This window comes from Apis laboriosa, unplaced genomic scaffold (assembly GCF_014066325.1).
Source record: "Apis laboriosa isolate Shangri-la unplaced genomic scaffold, ASM1406632v1 scaffold19_cov150, whole genome shotgun sequence".
Taxonomy (NCBI): Eukaryota; Metazoa; Arthropoda; class Insecta; order Hymenoptera; family Apidae; genus Apis; species Apis laboriosa.
In genome coordinates this window covers 214,239-235,107 of record NW_025222278.1, presented here as the reverse complement: position 1 = coordinate 235,107, position 20,869 = coordinate 214,239, and the positions used below count along the sequence as shown (strand labels likewise).

At 41.6% G+C, this 20,869-nt stretch overlaps 1 protein-coding gene across 6 annotated transcripts in view; it reads left to right on the top strand.

Annotated features, from left to right (window-relative positions):
- Window positions 1-20,869, top strand: part of LOC122712110 (POU domain, class 6, transcription factor 1) — a 191,175-nt gene that overhangs the window by 3,506 nt on the left and 166,800 nt on the right. For 3 of the 6 annotated variants that reach the window (XM_043931477.1, XM_043931474.1, XM_043931471.1), the window contains exons 1-2: window positions 12,556-12,716; window positions 14,122-14,417. In XM_043931477.1, coding sequence (XP_043787412.1) covers window positions 12,704-12,716; window positions 14,122-14,417 — 309 coding nt within the window. In that variant the 5' untranslated portion in view covers window positions 12,556-12,703. Of the gene's footprint in view, window positions 1-12,554; window positions 12,717-14,121; window positions 14,418-20,869 lie in introns of those variants that run through there. The other 3 variants (XM_043931476.1, XM_043931472.1, XM_043931473.1) reach the window with 3 other exon arrangements.

Genomic DNA, 20,869 nt, shown 5'->3' with positions numbered 1-20,869 from the left:
ATAAAATCCAAAGTATCGCGAAAAAATCCTCAAAATTCTTATCCAACTTCTTTCTCGATATTCTTCGAAAAACAGAAAAAAAAAAAAAAAGAAAAAAAATTCATCCAACATCGATCAAAAACGCAAAGCACAAAATTTTCAAAGTTCTCTAAATCTCTCTCTCTCTCTCTCTCTCTCTCTCTCTCTCGACACGTTTATCGTTTCAAAGAAAACGCAAAATAAAAAATAAAAACACACGGCAAAATAACGAACGATATAACTGCAAAGTATCCAATCGTCATCGAAACATCACTTTCACCCTTGAAACAAAAATCCAAACACTGGAATGGAAAATGGAGTGAAAAAAAAAAAAAAAAAAAAAANTAACGTCATCGCGGGGCTCTAAACCTCGACTACCATCGATGAACGCGGCGCGCAACCTCTTCATTACACCAATTCGATGACTGCCCTCCTCCCTCTCCCGCCTCCCCCCCTTCCCCCCTCCCTCTCCACCCGTGGCGCGAACGTGCAACCACCCTCCTCCCTGCTGTGTGAAAAAGAGGCCGGTGTACCGCGCGCGGTGGACCATCGAAATCATCGGCGGAATGATCCGGCCGTTGTTGCGCGTACGCTGGTTCCGAAGTGCGTGTCCGAACACGCATGCACTCGTCATGAATCGAGTTAACCCCGGGCGCGCATACGCGCGCGCCACATATTTTCGATGAAATGACACCGTCAGCGAGGGACGAGGCGCGTACATATACCGACACGGGCCATGTGATCGGAGCGGAGAGGTAAACAGGAGCACGTGTTGGCAGCGTGACTGCGAGAGTGACGCCGCGGGGGTTGAGGCGAAGAAGTGGTGGATGGAGGAAGAGAGCGAAAGGTGGGCGAAGGGTGGTTGAGGAGTGGTTGCGCGGGGGGAGGGGGGAGGGGAAGGGCGTCGAGGGTGGAAAATGGGTGCGAGCAACCGAGGGGAGGAGAGTAAGGAGAGAGTTCTTTGCTTGCCGCCTCGGGACCATGGGCGAGCCTGAGTTGAAAGAGGAGCGGCGGGGCGAAGGGAGGAGAGAGGGCCAGCGCTTTGCCCGGCGAGAGGCAGGCGGAGAGGATGGGAGGAGTGAGGGGAAAGAGGGTGGAAAGTGGCGGTTGATGGAGAGTCGAAGGCGGAAAATCCCAAAGGAAACCACTCGACTCGCGATATCGTTGGGAGGGTGGTGGTGGTTCTACACCGGGGAAAGAAAATCAAAGCTTTTCTTATCTGTCGTTGGATTCTTTTCTGGTGTTTCGCTTCGCGATTTCAGCGAAGGGAAATTGAAAGGGAACGGTTGGAAATTGTTTCTCTTGGCTTTGGATTTTTGGCACGTGTCGAGCGAGGGATGTTTTTCTTGGGTAATTTAGGTGGACGCGTATGAATATATAAATTTCTTCGTTTTAACATTGAATATTTTTATCTTCAGGACTCGGATATATAGGGAGATTTACTTGCTCCTCTACGTTTCGTGAATGAATTTTTCTACAAAAATTAAATTTCTGAAACTCTATTATCGATTGAAACACGAGTATCAATAAAATATGAATAAACATTTTTAACATACTCGACGTTAATTATACGAAAAATATTGTACGTACGTATTTTTAATAATCACGAAAATATTATTATTTTACCGATTCTAACGAGTGACAATTTGTTTTCGAAATTATCATTTTTCCAGATAGATACCATGTGTTTGATAAAAAATAATACTCGAACGGAAGAGAGACGGATTAATATTTAAAACGATATTCAAAAGAGAAACTACGAAATGGATACCACGAAGGAACGGGATTTCTTTTCATCAGGGGAAAAAAAAGAGGGGAAAGAAAAGAAAAAAAAAAAAAAAAAGAAACGCGAAAGTATGAATAAACGGTTGGCCGGTGAGTAATAGAGAGAACGCGGATATTGTCCAGGTCAAGAAAAGTAATCGATGCTCTCTCTCTCCCCCTTCTTAAATCCTTGCACATTTCTCCTCGTTCCTCCACCGTTCAATCCTCGCTCTCTGTCTCGCCTTCTCCCTCTCGGCTCGTCAACCCCCGTTTCCAGCCCCATTCAAGCTCCCTTTTAGCCGATTCAACCCCTGCCGACGATCCGCCGCGCGATAACGTTTCGCTCGACAACTTACCCACTTCCAGGCTCGCTTTGTAGCCTTGCTTCTCTATTTTCCATCCGACGCCCTCCATCGATTATCGACTCACGGAATCATCGCTGGTGTAAGCAAGTTACACGCCGCCGCAACCGTCTTCGAGCGTCAAATGTGAATCGAGTGTTTCCCACAGTTTCGTGCTCGAGCGCGATATCGCGTATTAAACGGCCGACACGTCTACTTAAGTCTCGATCGAGTAATCTTTCTTCTTTTTTCTTCTTTTTTTTTTTTTTTTTCCTCTCTCCATTTGGAAAATTGAAATTTTTTTCTTTCCTCGATACGAACTCGAACGTTTCGGCATCGATCTGTTTTCCTTGAATTATTTCGACGATGTAGTATGATTTTAGAAGGATAATTTATAGATACGTTGGATATTATTTCGGTTGGTTATATCTATAATTCGGCGAAGTCAATTTATAAACGATAAATATTATTAGTCTCGTTTCGGATTAAAGATTCAGATTCGAATCTATTTATCGATTCGATGTTTAATCTTCTTAGCGGATGAATATCCAATTTGATCCAAGTTTTCAAGAGTTTCTTGGATCGATGACTATTTATATGTCATCGGTGCATATGAAGCTTCGATGTCTCGGGGATTGCTATATATCGTTTCGTTTTTATCACTCGTCTTTTTTTTATACCAGTATCATTGAAATTTTTATCCCAACAAATTTCTATTTCACGAAAAATTCGTATCGTTGAAAACGAATCAAAGATTAACGTCTCCATGAGTAATTTGAATTATCGAGAAGAAATTCCATTTTCTTCGAAATAATTTTATTTATTTATTTTTTCTTTTTTTTTTGAAACAAATTTAAACGTATTAAATTTTAATTCGATACATAATCATTTTATCAATTCTCTTTATCTCATTCTCCTCGAACTTCGACGCACAGTTTAACCAATCCACTTTTTGCGATTCGTCCAAGAAATAAGCACGTTTTAACCAAGTGGTTTTCTCGGGAAGAAAAGAAGAAAAGAAGACGAGGGTGAAGAGGATGGAAGCGATAAGAAACGGAACCCTTTCGCGGTTCGAGCTCTTTTCTATCCCATTGAGGGATAAATCCTCGTGCGAAGCAATTGGACGACGTGACGCCCCATAGCGCGAGGCGATGCGTGAGGTGTCATTAATTCTAATAATTCATAAAGAAGCACGCACGTGCGTAACGGGACGGGTGCACGCCGAGGGACAAGCGTGATGCCGCGGCACGAGTGTTTTTTGTACGCTCGATGCTCCTAATAGACCTAATTTGCGTGTAAAAGCGCTCCCGAGATTTCCGTGCCTCGTTGCCCTATTGAGAACTTCTTCTCGTCTGCCTCGATTCCAGCCTGTGAAAAGGTCCTGGCAAGAATTTTAATTCCTCGAAGAATGGAAGACCCTCTTCGTTTCACGCTTTCCTTCGTCAAGTCCCTACGTCTTCTTCCTCTCGAGCTCGACCGATGTTACATTCCATTCATTATCATATTCCCATGTATGTCGTTTTACTTCTCGAGATCGATAAGAGATTCGATTTCTATCGAATTTGTACGCTCGTCGATTTCGGCACGCAGATAGTTGTAATTCCAATTTCCAGCGTAGGAATTATTATAATTATTAAGTGCAGGGTGTTATGAGAATCGTTTCGTTAGTGTAGTAATTAAAGCTTATGAATGAACATTTGCACGATCATCACGCATTCGTTATATGATATTATGTGATTATATTCCGTATCATTTTGCATATCATCAAATTGCTCTTTTCATTGTATATTGTTGTAAAAAAAGGCATCCACAGTTATTAAAAATTAATACAAAATGAAATCGGCTAATGAGCACGGTAATGAGCACTCTTCTGCGTGTTTTAATTTTCCATAAATGAATAAAAACCGTATAAATACATCCTCTCGTCAGGAGATGGTAGATAAACAAAAAAAAAAAAAAAAGAAAACAACTTAAGATAACGTTGCCCCATACTTGTTGAAATCTAATTTTAATGTTTCGAACATTTGAAAATTTCGATGGATGTATAAAAATTTGCACTGTAATTATCATTCACAGAGTCATCCCATACCCTCCCCCTTCTTCTCAAAAAAAAAAAAAAAAAAGAAATCGAACGAGTGTTCACTTCTTCCCCTGTAAATATAAACGTAATCCCTTTTTGGACGAAAAACTTAAGCAGGATATGTGTTTGCACGTCAATTTTTCAGCTCGATCGAGCGAGGGACGGGGGTACATATCGCGTATGACGCGTAACCGTCAATCCGTTGGAAGTCGGTGAAAAGGGGTCCAATGAACCGAGTAGCCTCGTCTCTGGGCCAGATGTTAATACCGAACGACTCAGCGTGAGCCGCGAAGGCGGTTTAGTACGTAAATACATCTTCAGCAGGGGGTACCATTATAATAGGCATGTGCGGTTAAAGTTCTATTTGTGGTAATTCGGAGTTTAATGCACTCACGCTCTGATTTAGCCGGCGGGCTGACACTTTTTTTGTCCGGCGCAACCCCAACGACGCCGGCGCCGTAAAACGTGAAATATTCTTCCTGCGGCTCCTCTGGACGGCCACCCTCCCGCCCCCTCTCGCCTACGTGCTCCCAGCCCCGGCGTATCGTATCATATTTTCCATGCCAAAATTTGACGCCACATTATGCCACCTCTCGCACGCCCCTCTTCCCCTTCTTTTCCACGGATTATTTTCGCTTAAACCACCCCCCCTCTCTCTTTCTCTTTCTCTCTCTCTCTCTCTCTCTCTTTCTCGACCGACGTTCCGCCTTTTGATCGGCGGCGTCCACGTACGAGAGCGGTCTCGTTTCGCGAATTGGGCTAATTTCTCGGGGGGAATGCTGCCACGGACTGTTTTTGAATAAAGTACTTAGTACGCCACTTTACGCGTTTTACGAGGAATAAAGTGACAAATTATAAACGTTTGTCGAACAATTTTGTTGGATATATATATGTATGTATGTATGTATGTGTTGGATTGTTATGCGAGTGTTATGCAGTTTTTACGAGGATTGAGTTTGGGAAATGCGTATTATTGGATTCGGTTGTATCGATGGATAATGAGATGGAATTTTTTTCCAGCGCGTGATTGGAAAAGACGAGAAATCGAAGTTAGAAAATTCGTAGAAAAATTATATGCGCGTGTTATTTTATTCCAACTTGCTTTAAAATATCGAATATTTATTACTTCCTCTTTCCAAACATAGAAAGCGCTAAAACATCAGAAAGTTGTTTAAATTTCTTTTACTATCTCCATGTAATATCAATCATACTTTCAAAGGCTATAAACACAACAGGCCAATTTGATTAAAACGTTCATAAACGTTCCTCGAGGAAAGAGTCCAAATTGCAACAGGCAGCTTTCTAATAATTATAACAGTATATTCCTCGTCCTTAATCGTTCATCAAACAAATCGATACCGTCTCTTAAAAACCAATCTTAAAAACGATTCTCAAAAAAAAGAAAAGAAACAGAAAGAAATGATAGAAAAAAGAAAAGGGGGAGAGAAATCTCGAAATATCTCTTTCTCTCTCTCTCTCTCTCTCTCTCTTCAAAATAATCGTAACTTCGTTCAAAGATTCATAATGAGAACGCGTGCGCAAAAACTGGAAGAAAATCCTTTTCGATCGACCCCTGTCTCTCGAAAAATTCGTACCTCTTCCGAAATAATAACGATAACAAGAGCGATCCCCAAGTTCCGGCCGAAATCCCCACCCCCCTCATCCATCAACTCTCCATCCCTCCGTTAATCAAGCCTGTAAATCGTCATCCAAAATTTCAACCCCTTGCGAAACGCGTAAGCGGGGCAATCAGCCGACGTCCAAGCATGGTGGCAACCAGGTTTCCGGGAATCCCGCATCTTGGCGCGCTCGGACGTCAATTCGGGATCCCCTTTGGATCGTCGATTTATAGATAGTCGTACGATCGAGGATCCGGCCTGCGGCTTCGTACGCACACTCGTACAACGGTTGCTCGTATCCTCGGCGAGGCGTTTCGCACGGTCGCATTAGCAGGCCTGTGTTCGCGTTTAATCCCCGCGTTTCGTGACTCGGGACAAAGCCCCTCGGATTTCTGACGGAATGGTATCGCACGAAACGACCATTACCTCGGCCGGCACTTAGCCGCCACCAACCGTTACCTACGTACGCGCGTTAAAGATTAATTCGAATCACTCGATACCCGGCCGAGGGACCCCAGAGGAGCGAACGATTCGGGAGGACTCTGCGCTCGCCTCCGATCCGATATCGCCGTTATGCCCTGTTTTCCATCGTCTCGATCACGATGGAACGAGCCTACCTTTCATCGAAAGGGTTTCAGACGATCAACGGGTTGAACGAGGATGAAAGGAAAGCGAAGAGGTGTCGAGTCCAATGTTCCAAGGCGAGAGAAAGAAAGGGCGAGATCGATCGAGGAAGCGTTCGTAAAATGTGGAAGGTGTCGGATTTAAATTGAATGAAGTTGTGAATTGAATGAAATTTATTTATTAATGGAATCTTTGCGATTGTGATGTGTTTCTTGTGATCCAGGAAGAAATTATAATCTTGATCTAAGATATTGAGGTTACGTCTGATGATGCAAAAGTGAAAACTTATATATATATACATATATTGTTGAGATTTTAAGCAAAGTTTTATTTTCCAAACGAGTATAAATTTAACGGAGAATGGACAAAGAGGAATCGTTGCATCACTCGATGCAATATATTTTTTAACCTCCTACTCTGCATTAAAATGGTGCAGTGGCATTGATTACCAGCTATAGAAATAAAGAAAAAAACTTTGCACGGGTATCGCTGTAGCTCGTGTCACCCCCCATCGAATCGTTTCGTACGCAGAGAAATACGTTCAAGTTCTCCTTCCTTTTTTTCCGCCCGGCCTCTTTAGCATTATGAGCACGGCCAGGCGCCACAAAGCCGCGATTATGCGTTGCCATTAGGCTGGTCGATTGATTACGGGATCGTGAAAAAAAAAAAAAAAAAAGAGAAGGAAAGAAAGAAAGAAAGAAAAGGAGCCAAGCAAGGACAATGTCGCGATGGGCGGTTGCCAACTGGTCCCGCTGGGATCATTTTATTGGCCGTGTTTCAAGTAGGAGGGTTACCCATACTGGCTTCTTCTTCTGTCTTCTCCCTCTCCCTTCCACCTTTTCTTCTTCTTCTACCCCCTCGCAGACGTACCTCCGTCGAACGATTCCATATCCCCTTTCTCCCTCTTGATCCAAATTTTCGCATCAACGCCTTTCCATCTCGCTTCATCCAATTTTCAAAGTTCCAAATTTCAAACGAACTTGTTCTATTCCAAAAATTCCTAAATAAAAAGATTTCCCTTCGATCGATCGATCGATCTTGGCTCTTTATCGATAACTCCCGAAATTCAAGAAGAAGAGAAGAGGACGAAACTTATCTGAATTTGACAAGAACGCATTGTTCACCTCTGGCCTTGAACCCCGCGGAGAGCGGAAGCGTCTCGTGCGACGCATCTATCAGAAAATCGTGGCTCCCCTTCTTCGATCGTCCGCCACGAAGTCGGCGTGTTTCTTCGCGTGCTCGACCATATGGCGATTATCCACGGTTATTTATAGCCATTCGTGGAGAGCAAGAAACGTAGCTCGCCGCTCTCGGGAACGTGGCGCGTTATTCGCCGCGAATTGGACCGAGGCTAAAATTCTAGAAGCGCGCCTCCGCCCGCGAATCGCTCTCATAAATCGAGGCAAGGATTTTCGGCCCTTCGGTTTACACGCACCTTTCCAGCCCAACGCCTAAAGCCACACGGATATCACCTACCTACCCACCTACCCACCTACGGTGTGGGTTGAAGAGAGACACGTATATGAGGTATAGAGCGGGACGGAACGATACAGCCTACGAGCGTGTAGAGAAGCTAGCTGCCGGCCAGAGGCGTACCGTTGTTTCTAAACCCACCTTATCTACTAGCCCCTATAATAAGCTGCGATCTGAGACCGTATATTCCAACCGACCACCTACACGCACGCACACGTGCACGCTCGCGTACACACGTAGACGCAGACGAGGGAGTCGGGTCTGAGAGAAGAAGAAGGCAACGTAGACACATTCTCTAAACCGTGATACGTATATACACGAGGTTTCGAGGAGTAGTCGTCGGTCAGTGGAAGGAAGGAGCTACCCGCAATTCCTGGCCGCTTATACGCGGTGTTGTAGGCAACGGAACGCTTGCAATTACAAGCTGGTCAACATATAATTATCCCCAATGACCATAAATTACCGGATTTTTATGCGCAACATTCTTAATTACCCTTTGAATTAACATCAATCAACCCCCTTAATTGTACGCTGCTGCTGCCGGCGTCGTTCACGCTGTCTCTCTCTCTCTCTCTCTCTCTCTCTCGTGCACTCGATCATCATCTTCTTCTCGCTTCTTACCTCTTCTCCCCTTCCTAACTCGTATGCTGGTATTCGTTCCTCGTTCCAACTTCTTAGAGCTTAGGAGGAACTAAGCGGTAAACGACGATAACGCGAAAAAGAAATGCACGCACACACGCGGTCTGAATATCGAGGCTGAGGCTGAGGAGGGGATAAGCGAGAGGGGTAAGAGAAAGTGGAGGAAACAGAGTCGGCGGAGGACTCGGTTTCGAACGGTCTACGATTGGTGGAGGGAAGAGGGTGAAGAAGGGGTGAGGGCTCGCGACCAGGCTCGTGACGTCTCGTCGCATAATGCACGCGTTTTAATTGCCTCCCTAGACACTCGACCGATCCTCGTATCAATGGGTCTCGGTGTTTTAATTGCATATTCGATTACGTGGACTTTCACCGCGGGCTGATCCCTCGTCAGCAATTATCGCTCGAGAAGACACGGCGGGATGCGTCCCGGGTGATACTCGGTGCCCGATCGAGAGAATCGAGCCTCCTTCATTCTCTGAAAAGGAAAATTAACCGGATTGGATGGACTTCCACGTGTCTTCGAGATTCGGATTTTGGAAAGTCAAGGTTTTTATCGAGGGTTCCATTGAGAATTGCTCGAGAAGAGATGATCCGAGAGGAATAGTTTCGCGTATTTTGCGTATAAATTTAATTTGAATTGGTCACGCGGTGAAAAATAATTGTCTCGTGATTAAGAAATTATATTATTTTTTAATTTTATTATTTGCGACTGTAAGAGAATTAAAAGTATTTACGTAGGTATTGACAAGTATTTGTAATATTCCGATACTTTAAAATTTTATGAAATCTAATCGAAAAACCAATTTGTAACCAATTAATCAATTCGAAATTTAATGATACTATACTACTCAAGAACTTTGTTTCGTTAAATATTAATTTCGCTATTACAAAATTATGCTTATTCTACGATCATTAGAGGACGCTATTACTTAACTTACTTTCTTTCTTAATAATTAAATTTCGAAACGAAACTCATTGTAATTACTTAAACTGTCATTGCTTGCATATCAACAATCACCACCAATATAAAAAACGTTAGCAAAATCGAACATTCTACAATACAACTTTGCAATGACACATGTATAATTGCGAAAATGGTTGGTTTACAGTGGCGATTAATTCATTTCTCGCATCTCTTAAAAACAGAAACCGCCTCTCGATGAGGAAGAGGAGGAGGAGGAGGAGGAGGAGTATATCGGACCTGGCAATTTTCAAACGTTACGACTCAATGACACCCGAACGATCGTAATCAACTGTCGATTTCTTCGCAGAGATTCTCTCCTTCCGTTTCACGTATCGGGAAAGAGAGAGAGAGAGAGAGAGAGAGAGAGAGAGAGAGAGAGAGAGAGAGATGAAGGGAGAAAGGGATGCAGGCAGAGAACGAACGATGCCGATACGCTAATGAAACCGCACTCTCATTAAAGCATCCAAATCGACGATACTAATTGGCTAGCTTTCGGAATACCCGGCATTATACCTCAGGATGCGATATAATAATCGTTGCGGACGAATTCGGGCCGGACAGCCGGTGGTTAAAGCGTCTAGTAATTTCATGGGCGCAGCCCTAGAGCGATTAATATGATTCCAACGGAAATTAACGACCGCAAACGGAAAAAAGGGAGGCTCGTTGGAGGAACGGCTCGTGGATCGTCGAAAAACGGCCACCTTCGAAATTGCTCAAGATTTGTTTCGTTCGAGTTTCGTTCGAGGCGTATGCGTCGGATGCGCGACAGTGTTAAGAAGTTAACTCGCGACTTCCACTTTTCATCCTCTCTGTTTCGTTCGAAGAACGATTGATATTTCGTAAGATTTAGGCAGAATCTTGATCTATCTTTTTTTTATTTTGTGAAAAGGAAAGGGGAGAAGAAGAAGAAGAAGAAGAAGAAGGGATGAAGAAAGAAAAGAATAAGACGAAGTCGAGGAATTTTTATAATTTTAATGTAATTGATAATGATTGAAGATTTTGCATCAAATATTCGATGGATTTTTATAGTTTTAATTTTGATATCGTCGTTTCGTGACAAATGATTTTGATTGGATTCCCTCGGAATATCTATCCTTATTACTTTGTAACTTTCTTTACTTTATTTTGGAGAACAGATCAGCGATAGATTCGAGAAAATTTTATTCATCTTGACGTTTGATTTCATACGAGGAATGCTAGTTTTACCACGCGGGATTACGTTACGATTCCTTGTTATAAGAATCCTTTTTCCAGAACAAGCTATTCGAACTATGAGAAGTTATTATAGATTTGACATTTGATGACGATCTTGACTGACAGATTTAGATAAATTTTATTAAAATTTCCCGGCTACTTCGTAACCTATTTCTTTTCTTTTTTTTTAAATAAAGATATCAGACTCGTGGAATATTTATAATTCTAATATCTTATATCGAGCGACAGAGGATTATTCTATGAATTACGCGAATCGTGTTACAATCCCTTTGCATCTATTTCGCATCAATGATCCCCTCACTTTGCATCAAATCTACAGCTACTGGAAGCAAGACGCTTCCACAAACTTTCTCCACGAACACACTTGACGTTCCACAGATAATCTCCTCGAATTAACTCGAACGATTAGATCACCAAGCCACAATTACACTCTGCTTAACCATGACCCCAAAATTTCAACCGTAATAATTCCCTCAATGAAAACGATTAATCACAAGTGAGTGTAAACACGGCCAACCCTTTTCTCCAACAGTTCCTCCATACAGGAATTCTTCCACAATTGGATAGGGAAAAATTGCCAGACAAAATTGTCATGAAATCTCGCGCCTTTCACGAGCAATTAACCGTCCGCCTATAGGTTCCCAGAAATTCTCACGAATGATGCAATCCCGCGCGTTAATTCCCCGATAACGAGACACAAAACTACGGCAATTACGTGTGTTACGTGTACATCGGTGTTATGTACGTGATGCCAAGCCACATCTCGTACACATCCACAACCAACCTGCATGCACGTCTAGACCAACCTCTCTCTCTCCTAGAGGAGAGTACCTTTATATATCACGGATAGGGAACACGGTGTCGTATCGTTTTTTTTTTTTTTTTCCTTTTTTAAAAAAATACACCGTCCGAGAAATATTTACACGGTCTGCCATTATAAAACGCCTTTTATGAGGAACAAAGTAGCCCGGCCGGCAGAGAAGGTGCGCCCTTTGACAATAATTTGTCCAGAATAAACCGGCCACCGGTCTCTCTCTCTCTCTCTCTCTCTCTTTCTTTCGTACACAATCTCTGTTTCACCCCTCTAGCCCTGTTCTGCTTCCGCTCGATCATCCATCCAGCCGTTCGTCATAGGCGCACACGGCTTTTAAAAAAGTGAAGCGCTGGACTCGGGCCAGCGCAAAAATAGAAGCAGATGTTGTTAGTTGCGTTCAGTAAGTACACGGGCCGCGCCGTTTCGACGATGGATCCCTCGAGCTTTTGCCCCCGGGAGGAGGAGAATTAGGGAGGAGGGAGAAGGAAGCGATGGAGGAGGATGGAGGAGGGAAGAAGGAGTAAGAAGGATCTCTTCCTCTGGAAGGCAGGCTGATCTCATTGCCCTTGAATTCTTACTAACTTAAAGCAGCTTAGATAAAAATAATTAGCCGGATAAATGCGAGGTGTCGCTAGATGGCGCGCTCTGGTCGGAGGATTTTATTCTTGAATCCATCGGGTGCCATGACTCTCTCTCTCTCTCCCTCTCTCTCTCCCTCTCTCTTTCTCTATCCCCGCCTCGCCTCTCTTCTACTCGAACATTTTCGTCCGATGCCATCGACCAAATGTTTTTGCTTTGAAGTCGGGGAAGATGAACGGGGGAACCTCCTTCTAATTTCCACCGTCTGCATTCTTAACAGCTGCGCGCAACACGCTTCGATACGGCTGGCGGGAGAGGCCGTGTTTAATTAGTATCGTGTTTATGCGTGTCGCTGCCCTTTTAAGTTTCCCGGGGACAATTTCGAAATCCGTCGATCGCGTCGTTTATATACGCTGTTTCGCGGATTCGAACATCTCCTCGGGAAGGTCAGTGATCGTTTGGAGCTCGAGCCGAGAGGTCCTCGTCGCGTTGTTGTGCTCGAAATCATGTGACTCATCGCCGCGTGTCGCTCGGTGTTCGGCCTGATCGAAATATGTTGCTGCCTTCCACTCTATGGATTTTATTAGTAAAAATATTTGAAATTGTTAATTAATTTGTTAATAATTTTCTAATTCGTCTGTGTGATTTTTTACCCTTTGTTCGTTTAATGTTGATTCGACTCGATTTTCCTTCGTCGATATCGAGAATTTAGGATCAGGGATCATGTTAATAGATTTTAGAATTAATCGATTTTTGTATTAAATAGATTCGTTTATTAATAATTTTCTAGTTTGGATTATTCTTTAATGTTAATTAGACGTGGATGGTATTCGATTTTCCTTCGTAATTCGAGAATTTAGGATTGTATCAGGGATCATATTAATCGATGAATTTAGATTTGTATTGAATAGATTCGTTTTATAATTATTAATAATTTTCTAGTTTGGGTTATTAGTTTACGTGATTCTTTAATATTAATTAGACGTTGATGTTACTTGATTTTCCTTTGTAATTCGAGAATTTAGAATTGTATCAAGGATCATGTTAATCGATAAGTTTTAGATTTTTATAGATTTTTATTGAATAGATTCGTTTATTAATAATTTTCTAGTTTGTTGGTTTGTGTGATTCTTTAGCGTGTGTTTGTTTAATGTTAATTATTAATTAATTAAACATTGATGTTACTCGATTTTCCTTCGTAATTCGAGAATTTAGAATTGTATCAAGGATCACGTTAATCGATAAGTTTAGATTTTTATTGAATAGATTCGTTTATTAATAATTTTCTAGTTTCGGTTATTCTTTAATTAGACGTCGATGTTATTCGATTTTCCTTCGTGATTCGAGAATTTAGAGTTGCATCAGGGATCATTTTAATGTACAATCGATGAGTTTAGAATTGTATTGAATAGAAATTAATATCGTTATAATTTGAATATGTAAAAAGAATAGGAAGAAGAAAATATTCGATATAAAATTAAATTCACACGTGTCGCGAAAATTTGCGTCGCAATTCTCCGTGGACTCTGCTTCGTAAACAAAACAAAGCCTTGGTCAAATGCGATACACAAATCGAACAAGAAAAACTGTTTTTGTATACGAAAATTTACAATAACACACGTGTGACTACGTGCGTTTAATCTTTTTGCGCATCTTCGAATACATCGTAATAAATCTATAATATCCTTTCGAGGGTCAAAATTTTCAAGGATGAGCGTAATACGAAGCGAGAGAGAGAGAAAGAGAGAGAAAGAGAAAGAATCGATCTCGTTTCTTTCCCATACAAAATTTCACGCAACAATTTTACGTAATTATCGATGAATTCGTGAAGGAAAATGAAAGGTGGTTCGCACGTAAAGCGAATACGTCATCGCGTATCCAACAATCGCGAAATGATATCCCTGGCATTATGGAATTGGTGGCAGGGGTGGCGCGCAGCCGGCGATTTCAACTATTAGATCGGTCCTTAGAGAGTTTTGGTCGATTTGCAGATTACGAGTCCCCGGGATGCAAGGCTGACATGGCAGAGGGTTCGGCCGAGGAGGAACAGAGCAGTACCGCTGCGCCCGCTTCCCCGCCAGCTGATCTTCGCACTCTGAACACCCAATTGTCGCCGCCTTATCACCACCAGTCCCATCTCCAACCTCGTCTTCAGCATCTGCAGCATCCCAACATGTTGGCGACCGCCGTGCCGCCCAGGCACAGCCACAGTATGCTGTCTCATCAGGTGAAAACGGAAGCCGAGTTGGACGCGCCCTGTGATGTGCCATTGAATCTCAAGAGCGAGGTAAGTCCTCCATGAATCCACTATCTTCTATCCACCTCTCGAGAGAGAGAGGTGGATTAATGTACCGTGATCGATTAAGATTCGTTCTAATCAACGCGGGAACGGAATTACATCGACGCTCGTTAAATAGCCGATTATTAATTAAATTTTAATGATATCCGATGAGTCGTTCGCGTGAATGTCGTTCGACGGGCGATCGAAGAAATTTGTTGGAAATTATCGTGGAGGATCGATTGTATTTGGTTTCTTTCATCGAATTTTTGAAATTTTTGAAATTTGAAATTATGGGTTTTGGAATTCTTCGAGCGGCATAATTAAAGGGGGTGGCTAATCACCGTGATTTATATCATTATATTTTTCTTCTTTCTATGTTTTATAGTTATGAGATATCAAGAGAAGACGTTTTAGAAAATTGAGAAATAGAAACAGTTATTAAAATTTATAGAGTCATTATAAAATTTCTTACGATTGGATTCTTCTTTTACAACAGAATTAGAAATCGATAATTTGTGAATTTTAGATTAGATCACTTTTGATTCTTGTCAACGTAAATATTTCAAATTATTGGACAAACTGTATATTTGCACAATTCGGAGCAAATTAATTTCTCAATTCTACTAATTTCGGAGGCAAACACGAGGATTCTACCCCTGCATCCGTGGGCTGGCGTTCCAGATCGTTAATAAGAAAGACCCTCAGTCGAAAGGATCGTCACACTCGTTAGTAACGGTTTTGTGTGTCAATGACAACCAATTGTCTGGTTAAGTAGCTGCCGCGCCGCATCCCAACCTAAATCGGCCAATGGTCTCTCTGACCTGTATACGATTAACGTACAAAACAAAGCGTGTCGAACGACTTCCATGTGGACGGCCGGGGTCAATGTACCAAGCTGATTCTTTCTTTAGAGATTGCACAACGCGTGATACCCGATCATCAATCTGAAATCAAATTGTCCCCCCAAACCTTATATGTCCAAACAATTGAGAAGCTTCCTGGATGAACGTGATTGAAATTGTCTCAATTATTTTAATTGAATTTACATTTCAAACGTAATGAAAAATTAAGATCGAGGATGAAATAATTATTAATTATTCCAGAGAGTAGATAATCTTTTTTGAAAAATTGATGAAAAATTGATTTATAGATTACCCTACCTTCTCTGGTAGATCGTTTTTAATTAAGTACAATGTGTCTAATGTACTTAAAAATGTATATAAAAGCCAATTCGATTTTGAAAAATTTGTAATCCATATCTCGATGTGCATTAGACACACGATAAAACAAATATATATATATACGATTTACCAGAAAAATATTCTTACATAACAATTTTTCCCAGAAAGCTCCTCGAATCTTCCTCCTTAACCTCAAAGCGCGGAAAAATGATCGTCTCGTCACAAATAATCATTTTTACATTTCACATTTGTACGTCATAAAATATTATTTCCACCGATCGTAAAATTCCCGAACAATTTTCACTCGACTTGGACAATTTCTTCTCCCCGTTATACCCGTGTATAAATCGTGTATAAATCGTGCGCAATCTATTCGGGCACGCGATTCGAAATTTCCACGAATCATAGATCACACGATCAGACTCTTAAGCTTCCCCCCGACTTTCTAAGCCCACGTATAGGCGTGTGTGTACGTCGAGGGAAGAAAAAGACAAAGGCGTTATCGTTGTGGTTTACACGTTCGTTTAACCCATACACTCGCGCCAATCTAATCTCCATACTCGGAGAGTACACCGTGGTCCGGGCATCTTAAGAAGAGAACGAAGCCTGCCGACTCCTTGTGCGTTATTACCTTAAAACTGGCGGAAAAGGTTGCTCCCGTTAGTGGCCGTGGGAAAATATCGTAGCGGATAGAATGTCAAAGTTTCTAACGGGGTTCTACGTATACACGCCATGTGTAATACCACCACGGTATGCGACTTCTCCACCGCGCGTATATGCGCACGACATTTGCTTAAGCGTTTGCACGAAACACTTCCGCGTTCCACGGCACGGAGTAAAGTCTAATCACGGTTTCCAACCCGCCCCTCCATCCAATAGGCGGCGTCGATCATTTATCAGGCTGTAATCTGTATCGAAGAATCGACCACTCGATCTTTATTACGATCTCTTGATCTCTTTCTTTCTTTTTATTTTTTTTTATTTCTATTTTTTATTTTATTTTATTTTTTTCTTCTTTTTTTTTTTGGATATCGTGCTAGATAGATCCGTTACTACGGATCGGATAATTGTTTATTATAATCCTTGGATATCGAGAAAACTGGGTATAGACTCGCATGATCTAGGAACGGCTTTGAGGTTAGGTACGCGTATACGGAGCTAGTTGCGTGCTACGCGCGAAATTAGTATTTATGGGTGGCCTGTTAACGAGAAACGTTTTGTTCGGTTCGTAAGCGGTGAATTAGTTGGTATTTCGAGAGAAAGAGGTTAGGAAGCGATTCGTGGTTTACGGGTCCTAAATTTGATTTGTTAGGAGATTTGTTGTTGGGAAACGTTCTTCGCTCTTTTTTAATAGCGATTTTTACATTCCATAAGTTGAAATCCTAATAAATTCCATTTTTGACATTTACTTTTATTACATTTTATAGGTGACGAGTAAAATTTATTCGTATGCGCATACATAGATCGAGGGTATATCCTCGATGCATACAAGGCATAAAGATTGTACATGCGCGAGAAACTCGAAAGAAACGATAAATTTCAACCGCGTGCAATAGGTTGCACGTAATAGGGAAATTTTCAGAAGCTCGTTTGAAACGATACACGACGGATAACGGAGCTTTAGCCGATATTAACGTGTAATCCTAATTGTCGCATTCGTCGGTTGTATTATTAAAGTTCGACAAAAGCGTTTCTTTTTCCCGAGCGGGTTGATTCCAGGCATCACGGGCAAATTCGTCCGTCCAACAATGCACAACAATGATGCCAATTAGCCGACAAAAGAGAATAATAGTATACCAGAAGAGGAACCGCGAGGCGCGGCCAGCCTCGAGACTAGAGTCTCGAAAACAGCAGTCTCATCCGTTGGTCCACGCTCTTTCTCTCTTTCCCTCCTCCTCCTCCATCCATCCATTACACTATTATCCCCTCGGCAAACATCCAGGATCCATCCGTGGACACTCGACGCATGGACTTAATGCCTCCCAGGATCGGGTGTCTGAGGAAGGGAGAGTGCAATTTACGCGCAAAAGAACTAGGATGTGTTTCATCCTCATCATTTTTCGCAAAAAAGAAACAGCTTTCCTCCCTCCTCTCTGTTTAACTGGGTACAGCATACATAATAATGTCGCCGGTGAGCTTCAGCCGTGCGTGGCGTGGCGATGGATTTCCCAGGTGAAATATGAAAAGATTCTCGGCGAGAAATTGCGATCGTCCGGATTCTTTTTATCGCTGTTAACGCGTCAAACATTCTTGGAAATTTGTTCTTTACTTTTTTAATGGAGTATGCGTTCGGATACGCGATGGAACGTTTCCACTTTATCTTATTTTTTCGGTATTTCGAAATTTTTATTAGCGAGAGATGGAAAATTATTATACAGGGATGTAAGAGAGAACGAAAGAGAAATATGAGTTATACAGTGAATGTAATAGAATTTTTTTGATTAATGTGTGCAATCTTTGGAACGAAAGAGATTTTCATAAAATTGCAGGTACGTTAATTTCAATTTTATACAAAAAAAAAAAAAAAAAAAAAAAATCGAACCACGATTTTTCCAAGATGAAAGTCAAACGTGGTACAACAATCGTTCGATCCGTTTAATGATGATAAATTATCGAGCTTTCTTAATGATTCTCTCAATGTCACTGTACTTATTTCTCTTCTAATTACGGAATATCTTCTTCTCGCGAGAATAATGGACATTCAGCAACGATAATAAGTAACGAGAATACAAAGACACAGTCCTTCAAGGATTTTTCGTTAGACGCACGAGGCCGTTCGTGACTAAACGCGAGCCACTCGACTGAAAAACTCCTCGGCTGAAAGACCGTGCGCGCGAAGACACGATCGTAGACAATTAAAAACCATAAAAACGTCGTTGCGAAAACGTTCGATAGAAATACGTGTTCAACGCTATCGGTCACGGTTTTCTCATGGTCATCGCTGCTTTCGCTATTTCTTCTTATTGTCTCATTGAAACAGTTACGTTCGATTCCATCTACGTCTAATACTTGCAGAAATCCTGCAAAGGTTACGCTTATACTTCCCTAAGATCTTTCCTCCCATTAGAATACACCGAACGTATACGTAACAAGATCAGATAACACGATCATCGAAAGTATACAGAAATTATACACCGGTATAAAACGAACGGTATGAAACTTTATCGACAACAAAAATTTTTTCCCCTATATTCCCTATTTCTTCTACACGTTACTCCCATTGCAAACAAACATTATTTCCTCGAATTATTTCCTTTTTATTATTTCTAAAATTGTTGCGATCTAAAATTTTTGATATTCATTTGCCACTTTCGGGAAACGTGATCTCGCATGTAACGAAACGTCTTACGTTATTTCCGTATCTGTACGTTTAACGTTCAAAGAATAATCTCCCTCTTCCCTCCAAAAAAAAAAAAAAAAAAGAATATTCGCAATAATCCCGATTTTATCGCGAAATACACGAAGTCGAAGCGCCATCGAGGGCATTGAAATCACCCAGCGTGCGGCGTGAAAAAGACCAACGGGAAGAAAGTCTCCCTCCCCCTCGATTCCATCAGAAACCACTTGCACAGCGATCCAAGATTCAATTTCCTTGCATCTCTATACCCTTTTCTTGAAACACGAGTTGAAATAAAAATAGAGCGTCGAAATGTATCGAGCATCTTTGCCAACAGCATCGGCAAGTCGATACGTATCTTATTCGATTAAACGAGAGCGAGCGGATGCATCGTCACGTACGTGTCCTTAAGATGTTCTCGAAGAAAGTGTCGTCGGAAAGTTGATCACAGAGTTGGAATATTATAAATCTATAAACGATTTTTGCCGAAAAAGCATCGTGTAACGAAGTTGACTGGTTGGATTGGACGCTCGAGGGATGGGATGTACACGGGACCGGTCGATGGATCGATAGTTTGAGCCGGTGAAGGAGGGCCTTAAGGCGCATTCCACCTTGATAGTCAGGAGGAGGGCAGAACCGTAAATGCATCTGTCAAGAAAGTGATTGAAGGCAAACGAGGGATGCTGGCGCTGCAAACCGGCTTCACGTTTGGATCTCATTACCTCTGCTGCCTCATTTCACCGAGTCAATCGGGGCTCGATCGAATTTCACAATTATCGTCGGTCACTTCGGGACAAGATTCTGCGGATTCGATGATTTCTAAATGATGACGGCTTCCAGTTGTTCGGGATTCGAACAGGAAAAATAAATATAAGATGAAAAGGAGAGTAAAGGGAACTTTTCCACTTATCGAGTAGCGGTATTGAAATTTATTCTTGATATTCGAGCAGGGATTTTTTAAAGGAGAGTTTCTTTCGATCGAAGAGGTTAATAGTAAATGTTTGATAAGAAACATGAACGTGAAATTAAATCGCAAATTTATCACTCATCGAAGTATTGAAATTAATTTTGTTAATGGTCGAAAACGAAATTTTCTCTAATTCGTTTGATATTATCGAGATAGAAAAAATTGTCGAGATATAGCTTCTCTGGGATAAAGCAAAGAATATCGATCGTGATTGCGCGTATATGCATTTTCGAAAACGGTTTGCCACATCCACCACATCTATACCGTGCAATTTGCTACTTTGTGTTTCCAGTTCATCAAGCGCCGCCGTTCTTCTTAGAGAAACTTGTTGTCGTTGAAACTTGCCAACTAATTGGTTTACTGACTAAGTAGTTACTCATATTTCAAACGCGACATTGTCTGTTTTGTACGTTATAAATGAATTTACGACACGTAGCTTTAATTTCTTGTTTTCAAACGCAAATTATTTTCAATACGATCTTAACGAGTATCAAACCAACTGAAAAATTTATCCAATGTGCAATTACAAGCAAGTTTTATAAAAAAAAAAAAAAAAAAAAAAAGAAAAAGAAAAAGAAAAAAGAAAAAAAAGAAAACGCGTGTATCAAAAATCTCAGCGACACAACGATAATTAGCCGAACGATCTCTCTTATCCCGGTATCCAAACTTGAAAATCCATAAAGCATCTCGCCGAGAGTGGACGTCGCTTTATGGATTGGAAAATCTGCGATTTTATGACGCACGATCGTGTGCTTGCCGTTCGGCGAAAGGTTTATTCAGCCAATAAAGAATAAAAAATGGGGAAAGGAGAGTAAAAAGAAGTGAATCGAAAGAAAAAAAGGGGGGGAGGGAAAAAGCGAGGAAAAAAGGAGAGAAAAGGGGTACGCTCGACAAGCGGCGTTCGGTAAAAGCAAGGCAGCCAGAACGACGTCGACGAAAACCTACAAAAAAAAAGAAAAAAAAAAAAAAAAAA